The 10,542-nt window shown below is 33.6% G+C and overlaps 1 protein-coding gene across 1 annotated transcript; it reads left to right on the forward strand.

The window, feature by feature from the left end:
- The first annotated feature begins 254 nt into the window (after positions 1-254).
- On the forward strand, positions 255-10,200 carry LOC105157989 (uncharacterized). The gene is made up of 5 exons (XM_011074571.3): positions 255-813; positions 2,907-3,007; positions 6,309-6,406; positions 8,928-9,139; positions 9,952-10,200. The coding sequence occupies exons 1-5, from the start codon at positions 447-449 to the stop codon at positions 9,996-9,998; spliced, it is 825 nt and encodes a 274-aa protein (XP_011072873.1). The 5' UTR covers positions 255-446; the 3' UTR covers positions 9,999-10,200.
- Positions 10,201-10,542: the final 342 nt, after the last annotated feature.

The raw sequence follows: 10,542 nt of genomic DNA on the forward strand, positions 1-10,542 counted from the left end.
TTATTAAGTTTTTTTTAATATCAATAAATTTAGTAAATTTAACTAATGAATGAACCTATTTGTTAGACTAATAGAAACTTTAAAGATACTAAATATAATTTTTTAATCGATATGAAATATTTATGGTATTACACCGAACCTAAAAAAAAAAAAGTATAATTATTCCTTAATTATTCTACGGGTCCTTTTTAGGGGAAGCCCCTTCTAATTGACAAGCTTAATCTGATACTATAATTACACAGAAATGGGATATTTTTGTAAAATTGCAATTACTAAGCTCTCATTATACGTAGCATCGTCAAGAATTGGTCCGGAGACAAGAATTCAGCGTCTCCTGTCACATAACGTAGCAAACAATCCAGCATCAGAGCACCGTTCAAGCAATGCTATTAGCAGCAATAGATCCTTCTCAATCCACTCTTTGATTTTCGTAATTCTGATAGCCAATGGATTTCTGGCAGAGAGCTCGCAGCTTCGCGGAGGAAGCCGCCAAGAAATCGCAGGAGCTGACCCAGGGCATCGCCTCGGCCAACCTCTCTGGCGTCGTATTGGAGGCCTCTAAGCGCTCCAAGGAGTTGGCTGCCGAGGCGTCCAAGAAGTCCAAGGAACTCGCCGCCGAGGCTCTCAAGCGTGCCGATCAGATCACCGCTCAAATTCCGCCCGCGGCCGTCGCGCTGACTAATCTCGTCGATGCGGCTGCTCAGAAGGGCGGCATTGAGGCGGCTGATCTCGAGAAGTACGGGATTACGGATGACTTGAGGGAGTTTGTCAAAGGAATTACCATGAATACTTTCCAGGATTTCCCGCTTGAAGGTGTTGTACTCTAATATATTACTGCTTGATTTTGTTTATCTGCTTTCTGATTGGGTTAATTGTTTCTTCATTCGGCGAATGTGGCTTGTTTGTTTGTTTTCAAGTTGACCCAATGACACAATTATTGATGCTTGTTGGTACTCGGTAGGTCAGCAGTCAGCTTATACTGGTATTTCCCGCTTGAAGATGTTGTACTACAATGTACAACTACTTGATCTGTCTGCCTTTAGTTCAAATATCTCAGTGTTGATAAATTTATTTATGATGGCGATGGGAATAGACTAGCTAGTAAATTTAATTTGCGCAGTGAATAAGTTGTGTTGGTGGTGTTGTTACAAATAGTTGTTAAGACCTTTTGAAAGAGGATGCAGATGTGCTGCTTTTTGTGCTGGATTCAATCTAACTGATAGGAGAAAACACAAATGTCAAAATGGGAGGCAATTTGAATATGTATATCACCAAAAGAGCACTGATAGAGATTTTGAAGATGCTTCCTTTGCCTGGTCATGTGAGGTTGATGCTGATTTCATTTGTTGTAGTAATGGGTGGGAAAACATTCTTTGTATTACTCAAGTTTCACTTTAGCCACCAAAAAAACTCTATAATTCTGGGTAGCATCTTTCATCACCCAAGTGCAGGGGAAGAAGGCGATTATTTTCATTCAACTTTCACTTTAGTGACTGAAAGAGCACTCATGTTACAGAAGTAGCTTGGTTCATAAGCTAAGTTCAGCAAAAGTGTCACTTCTTAGGCTAAATTTTACTGGAAAGACTTCGGGCAGAAGGCTAGCACATGATGTAGAAATGAGAGGATTCTGGTGATGCAAGTGGGGTCATGTAATTCAGTTTTTCTTCTGGAATTATAACCAAAACAAATTTCTTATGGTTTAGCTTAACTTTTGCAAACAATAAGAAATTTTATCTAAAATATGATTAGTTGAGATGATATTGTAAGATTAATGCACTATATACCATTGATTTAGCTCAACTTTACTAGCACTAAGAATTTCATTTAAATACCATGATCTCAGATGATCCTTTGAGGTTAATCATTAAGATAAGACTCATGGTTTTTATAATTCATAGCTAAGTATGCATGGAAGAGCTCGCATTTTAACTTGCACCTGAGACATGGAAAACTCAGCCTCTAGCTTTCTTGAAGAAGGTGAGCAATTAAGTTCCTTATTTAAGTCAAAAGTCTTCAGTACTGAATAATCCAAGATATGTGCATCAAATCACTATATTATGCAGCTTCTTCAGAACTACTAGCAAAAAAGGTACTTGAGACATCATCTATATGTGGATCAGGAAACAGTCTTACTGTGAATGGGATAGTTGCTTTTGGTTTATTAGTCTACATAGTTCCTGTCTGTATTTATGGATCTCATGTGGAACACTAAAAGATCTTTTCTTTTATTTAGTTTGTGCATTGAATTTTTGATTAATGGAACTTCTACATTATAGCACCACCATATTGGAGTTTCAGCATATAGCTATCTCATTTATTTAAAATGGGAGGAAAAGAATTTACTCACAACTTAGAGAAAGGAGAAAAGAGAAAGAAAAGAAAAGACAAAGAGAAAAGAACGAATTTTATGCAAGGATCAAACAAATACAACATACTCTCAATTCCATAGGATAATAAACTCTTCCAAAAAAATACTGCATATGTAAATTTATGCACTTAACAGGCTTTTCCTTGTTAGATCGAGGAATAGGACTCTGGAGTAGGGTACTAATTAGTCATCTAGGAGTTGCCTAGATAACGGAGCACTCTATTTAAAACTGAAATAGAAGTATAATCTTACACTCACTTTCATAATTGAACGTTACTCTTGCTCCGAAAAATGACTAGTGTACTCTATTTTGCATGTGTTTTTGTTTCAAGTTTTTTGATGGGCCAACGGTATTGTTATAGTTAGAAAATTTGTGTTTATGTTTTGTGCTACTTTTCAATGCAGTTTTGTTATTATCAGATTCGTAGTTACTTTTATGCTGGAATATGCCTAAACATAAAGTCGTTTTCCAGTTTCTATTCATGCATTTCTAATTCTGATGCAAAAACTTATGTCAACCAGCAATTCTTATGTGCAGACGACTCAGAGGTGTCTGACATTCCTGCGGTTTCAAATGTTCGACAGGATCTCACGGAGTGGCAAGAAAAGCATGCGAAGCTTGTGCTCTCGACAGTGAAGGTTAGTATCATTTGTGATCCCAAGGTATATATTTCCAGCCAGAAACCTTCATGAGGTGCTGGACAATTATTCTCATGTTTCTCCGTACAGTCAGATACAAGTTCAATTATAGCATGCCACCTGTGTTTCAATGTCATCATATTGCCTGATGTAGCAGAACTTGGATTATGTGGTTCAGATAGTCCGTGTCTTTTACTTGCTACCTTAACTAAGAAGAGCTAAAAAATTTTCGGCCTGAGTCGAGCCGGCTTGAGCTTGAGCTCGAGCCTAAGTATTTGTGTTTGAAAGCTCACGAGCTTTTTTCTATTTTTAAACATTTATATAATTTTTTGTATTTTTTAAGCATTTTTATATATTTAACTACATAATCAATATTATATCAAATTCATATTCAAAATTCATAATATATTATAATTTTATTTATTCAATATGTCATATTTTAATTTTAGATAATAATCAAATATGCTATTTTTATTTATATTATCAAATATCTATCTAAACAATCTTAATCAATAATTTAGTTTTTGATAATTTTGTTTTGTAAATAATTATTTAATATAATGCATATGAATTTCGTTGTTATATTTTATTATCAGTTTTTAACCTCTTGTACTTTTGTAAATTAACAAGTTCAAACAATTAACTTATAATGTTTTATATTTATTTATGAATATATATCTGTACAAAGATACATACTATGTAATATTTCTCTTTTACTGCTTGTAAACTTATATTGAAATTTGATGATCCCCATGAATTAATCTAATGATACTAATAACAATGATATTTACTTATTTTTATTGGTATTGCACTATATATATATATATATCTAAAATGAGATCAATCACTACGTGGTCTAAACCTTTTTTTTCTTTTAAGAATTGAAAGATATAAAAATTAAAATTGCTATCATCATATTTTAAAAATGTATTTTCATGACCATTGTCATTAATTTTACTTTTAGAAAATAACTTATGTTTATCTATTTTAGTAAAATTAATATATTAAGTCATTTCAATTACTAAAAAAACTATTTTTGACAAATATATTTTTAAAATACATATTATAAGTATTATTAAATTCTTTTAATAATTTATTAATATTTCTTTATTTGGTACATATATATAACTATACAAAATTATGTGAAAGTATTTAGTTAATTTAATGTATATTTTCTATACTTTTACTAATTATGTTACTATATGTATAATAAAGATATTATAAAATCATATATTCATAATATTAGATTAAAATATTGTAGCATATGTTTCTGTAACACCTTTTATAATTAATATTTAATATTATATATATTAATAATATATTTTTATTAACAAAACTAAAAAATAAAATATGAGCAATGAGAATAGGCATTTCAGTCTCTCTTCACCAAAGACTCCTGGAACCATAAAAATTGATTCATTTGAAAGATAGTGAAGATACTAAAACTATCACTTTTAATGCCTGTCTTCTTTCTCGCACCTTGCAACATATTATGCACCTTTGCACCTGTACCAGTAGTTGAAATCACTAGAACCTTCCAGATGCCATCATGAATTCTACACATAAAAAAGTATGGCCAACATGACCTACCCTTCCACCACCAACCGCTTTCCATATCTATCCATACCACCATCGAAAATCATGGAGTTCTTCATATATGATAGTAATAGACTTCAACCATTATGGATTCCTCATCCAATGCTGGCTGGCTATGGGAACCTCCATGCTCAATACTCAGAAAGTATCACAGAAAAGACAACCTGATGAAGGGGATAATGCAGGTGTAAAAAGAGCAATGAAGAGTCGGGTTTCGTTATTTCAAATATACTTTGTAAGTGACAAGCTACCATGCTCCTTTTCTTGAACTTGGGCCTGGTTTGGCTGTAAATGAAGTGTAGCATGGCGTTTGTGATTTTTGGAAGTAGCAGTGATGGTTATATACATGTGGTTATTGCTATGTCACATATTGGTGAAAAGTAGCTATCTTCCGCTAGCAATGGCTCAATTCTATTTCTTGCCTGAGATTGAAGTCGGTCATCGATGAGTGGACTGTTTGTGGTTTCAGCTGGTTGGCTTTTTTCAATTCACCATATATGGGTGGAAATGGTGATGACTGTGATAATGGCTATAACAGTAATGATGCAGTGGACGTGCTAGTATTGGTATGTTATAAAATATTCCTTGTCAGAGTTGAAATATGGCTTGGTTATGTTGGACAACCTTGGGACTAGTCTTCAGTTGTTGCTATTTTGATGGGAAAATACTCAAGAGTTAACGCAATTAAGAGAATATATTTGACCATTTCCATATTCTGGTGGACTGGATCAAGCGTGGTTCCCTGAATCCGCGGGACTTATAAGTTTTAGTTGATGCTTCTGCCTGAAGGATTGATTGGGATTTGATGATTTATGTTGATAGGACTAATGCTAGCTCGTTCCATATATTGAACAAAGGTCCAAATTGCTGAAGACAAAGGCAACAAGGATAGATCACAAGGCATCTTACTTGGGATTTGAATGCATTGTGATGAAAGGAGCTCTAAGCTTGTCCCTTTATAATCTATCTCCAACATATTGATAGATGAAGTACAGTATTTTATACTCATAATCCTTGAGGGATTGTAGATTCTTCTGGAGAAAAAATAATTTTCTCACAGAGGATAATTGCTTGACATGGAAAATCGTGGTCTCTCAAGGAAATCTAGAAATTGCATGATTTCCGACAAAGTATAGCTGCTTTGAACTAAAGATACTTGAATAATTTGGTTTATAGCTAGCCAACTATAATAAACTTGTTAAAATCTGGGGTGGTGACTATAAGAGCATGGTGAGAGCTTCTATTGCCAAACCCATCCCCTCGTCATATTTGCTTTTTGTTGAGCTTTGTTTATCAGCATCACTTTGTCATTTAGTTATTGAACTACTCTAAGGCGTTATTTCATATTTCTTCGAAGCTGTGATAGTGGCACTGGTTCCAGTTATGTTCGTTATTGTGGTACCAAATACGGGATATATTGAGAATATTGTGGGGGCAATTTTATAATATTCCATTTCTGATATCACCCACGTCTCTTTGAATATAAGACGTACTGCCATTTCATTAAACATATATATTGATCTGCGGTGATTAATAAGTTTAGAAAGATCTTGCATAATCATCAAGACAACCTTGGAACACACTAACACACACAACAGAGACTAATCTTATCATTTTGGCCTTTCAATAAGAATGAACATTATGAGCTTGCAAAGGCTTATGTCCTAGAATTAGGTAACTGTATTAATATTTTTCATCTCTTCAGGAAATCTCAAAGCTAAGGTATCAGTTATGCCCACGTGTGATGAAAGAGAGGAAGTTTTGGAGGATCTACTTCATCCTGGTTAACAGTCATGTTGCACCGTAAGTAATTCACTCCGGCAGTAGAGTTTTTAGTTCCAAATTTTTTGGTGTCATTTATATTAAAATCCTAATGTCTAATTCTAATTTGATTTTTCAGATAATTTAATGAAATAGCTGTTCGTATACTTAATTAGTTTTATGTCTTGTATTCTTTCTCATCTCTATATCTTGGTCTAAGATTAGAATTGTGATTCTGAACGTGTTACTGATAATTTTGCAGCTGAATTAGGTGCCTTTGGTGTCCTTGCCACTTTTGTATTTGATGATGAATGATGCCTTGTTTCTTGCTTAACTAAGCTTCTTTAAGCCGGAACTCAATATGGTTCTAAATGATGGTTTGCTGGATTTATCAACCTATGTTAGGTTAATGATAAATTTTATTCAGTCTTATGACAGTCCAAAACTGAAATTATAAAACAATTTCAAGAGTGTAGTTTGGGGGGTCAGTCAGAAATTCATGCACATTGGGAACTGATGTGAAAGCTTGTGAATTATCTGTTATCTTCTCAAATTATACTAAACTGTTTTTGTTCCTTGAACATGTTTTGGTGAAACTGTTCGCCAGAAAGTTCAACCTTTTTCCTTCAGAGTCTCCTAGTTTTAGATATTACATAATATTTGGATTTACTTCTTTTACATTGCACTCTAAAAGAGAATCAGTTATACAATTCCAAATCACATTTCAAGTCGGTCTGATGTGTACACTTTATGTTGTTGATAAAGGCCACATAAAGATTCTCTACTCAACTGAATATACATAAAAATTCCTTTCCTTCTAGAACATGGTCCTTTTTGATGTTTAAATAACAATGAAAATTGTTCAAATTAAGTTTATTGCTGGAAAATTTCAATGACAGATATACAAAGAAGTCAATATTTCAGTAATTAAGTGATATATATTTAGGAGAATTATCCTGTGTGCTAGTTGTTGAACTAATCAAATGGAAATAATAATGCATAAAGAAACAAATGCTACAAATTGGGAAAATGGAGCAGTGTTAATTTGGCTACATGCCTAAAAATCCAATCTATTAATAAATATAAATGTTGTAACCAAATTGATAAATGAATTTGCAATTAGTCATTTCTATTGCTTCATTAGAATTATGTGTGGTGTTAAATTCTCTTCATTTAATACTAGCCTAGTCTTATCTCAGAAATTATTTAGCATGGGCCCTAAGACTTATTAGGTCAATCTGGTGAGTTGAATCATTGCACATGAAACCTCCTTCACTCTAATGGAATTCTAGCGTTTTCTATTACCTGGACGTAAACAAATGTTCTCTTTGTAAATTAGGTTTGCCAATCATGTTATCGAAAAGGAACTGTGTTGAAATGTTCTTTTTAGTTGTTATGCAAACGAGAACAGTTAGACAGCCTTGAATATATCATTAAGTTGGATATGTTCCCACCATTTGCTAATTCCATTTTGTTTTATGTTTGGATGCATCTTGACTCATCTATACCAAAGAATTTGCTTTGGTATTTTTACTGAATCCTTCTGATTAATTTTGTTTCAATTTTTTTGTTGGCTAATTTTCAGTAAGAACCTGAACATTCTGATCCATGCATCTATTCAGATTTCCATGAACATAGGATTAGAATCTTACAAAGGAACTGCTCCATGAGCAAAGGATTACTATTATACAAAAGAACTATTTAGCTTCTTAGTGCATTTTGTTGGACACGTAGTACTGTTTCAATGCATGATTCTGTAAGTTGCCGACCTACATATGGCGTCTATATAGTACAATGATACACCATAATGATACTACAATATTATTCCAGCAACTTATGAATACTTCTTATTCACAATCATTCCCTCCATTTTCTGCCCAAAAAGCAAAGAAAAATTTGATAGGAGATTGAACTAATACTATTTCTTTGGCTTAGTATCTCAGCACCCTAGAACTATGCTGCATTCCTGAGCTTGCCAAGATCCATCTTTTGGTATCTATCATGTTACAAATAGATACTTGATGGATGCAGGCAATTTTGGTACAGAATGTACCTATATATATGATAAGAAAAAGGAAATAATGCAGTATAACCAGTTGGGGAAACCAAAAGGAACCTATACTCATATACCAAAATACAAAACCAAATACCATGAATCTCTCTCTCTCTTTCTTTCTCTTTCTCTTTTGTATCCATCCAGACAAATCTTCTCTCTTTTGTATTTTTCAACTGTGTTTGCGTGTATTTCTCCATTTTTTCTTTATGTAATGGTATAGCAAATTACCTAGTCTAGAGGCTGAAGCTTATTATGTATGCTTTTAATTTTAACTGTATTTTCTATGTAGCTGGAAATATTTTCAGGTTGATGGGTATGGTTATGGTACTAATACCATTTTGATGTTTTAGCTTAGATGATGTTGGGAACACTCCAAACTTCTTTAGGCCCCTCTCTCCCTCTCTATGTTTCTGCTATCTAAGAGTGTCTGTATCCATATGCCCATGTTGCACGTCTTGGATAATGGGGTTATTGTTTGAATGCATCTAAATTATCACTCTTCTTCAGATATGAAAAACGCTACGCCGAAGATGTAAAGCTCAAAGCTGAAGAAAAGGTAGAAGATATTGCAGTAAAGGAAGATTCATCAGATGAAAAATCTTCTAAGACAGCAGATGAGACTTCAAAACAGAAAAGCAATAATGTGAGGTCAGCAGCTTCTGAGCAGGATTTGGATGTGTTTCTTCTTGGTGACCTCGAGGATGGTGATGATGGTCCAGGTACACTATAGGCCCATAAATCACTGGCTGTAAATTGCTAATAAATCAGTGCACATGCTTTTTTTGCTATTTCTTCAGACAGCCTCGGATGTTCACCCTCTTTCGTCTTTCTTGTTCTATCTTTTGTGTGTTCTCTCCTGGATTGATATTATTGTTTGTCAAGCTCATTGTGTTCTACCCTTGGTCGACATGCATCCTTGTATGCATTAAAATATTTGCACGAAAACTACCTAAGAACTGTTTTCATCTCTGTTGTTGATTTGGAGTTGTGAATACAAACTATAAATTCTCTAGCTTTTGGCTGCCTTAGCTGCTGTGATCATTTTTTCTTTTACATTTTAGAAAACTAAAGTATCGGCTTGCTAGTTGGGATGCAAGACTTTAATTGCTACCCCAAAACAAATTGGCTTCTCATGTTTATTTCAATTCTGATGAATTATCCACAAACATCAAGCAAGAAACCAAGCACATTTCTAGTATTAGAATAAATGAAAGCCAGTGCAACTCTCAAAATTGGAGATTAATATATCCTGTTCAATTTTCAAGTAATTAAACATCCTTGGCATGTAATACTCAGAGTTTCATCAATTAGCATGTACTGTTTTCTAGCAAGAAGCAAAGATCAAACTTGTTGATCATACCTCTTAAATTTTTTGAATTTTGTAAAGTTTATTGTACTATCCACCCGTTGAGTTTACCATCCGTTCATCTATAATTCTCAATTATGAGCCAAAAAGGAAAATCCCTTTCTTTTATATTGATTTAGGCACATAAAATCCGTTCTCTTGTGTTGATTGTCTTTCTCGTTTCAGATGATGATGGCAATGACGGCCTTGATGATGATTTTGACAAGATATAGCTTGGTAAGTGTAGTAGTTATCTGTTCTCTTCTGCTGTTCCTTACACTTCTGTATTACTTTTTTGTGCCGTACTCCAAAAGATTTGTTCTCTTAAGGGAAGCTTGTGTTCCGATGTAAAAGCATTCTGCTTTTAATATTCTTTCTTCTCCCTTATATACCTATATTTTCGACGAGCATTTATGCAATTCGAAATCTTATGTTTGTATGTGTTCCAGTTAAATTTAAGCAATGCCGAGAAGTGATTAATTTCTCAAATAATTGTCTAATGTTTCTTGTGTAAGTTGGTTTCTGGTTTTCATTCTACATTTTCTAACTAGATTTTGGATTTTAGAGAGGAAATATTTGAAAGAAATACTTTCTTGTTTTTGGCATTCAAGAAAATATAGTGTAAGAAATGATGATGAAATGTGACATTTATATGCTTCTTTTGTCATTGATTCCTTTTATTCAGTACAGAAAGATAGTATGGGACTGACCTGTGCCTATTTTCTGGAGGGCGTGTTTGGCTAAACTTGGCTTGTAAGATGTTATAAGCTCGTAAAT

The sequence above is a fragment of the Sesamum indicum genome, linkage group LG3 (genome assembly GCF_026168435.1).
Source record: "Sesamum indicum cultivar Baizhima isolate 11 linkage group LG3, ASM2616843v1, whole genome shotgun sequence".
NCBI classification, from domain to species: Eukaryota; Viridiplantae; Streptophyta; class Magnoliopsida; order Lamiales; family Pedaliaceae; genus Sesamum; species Sesamum indicum.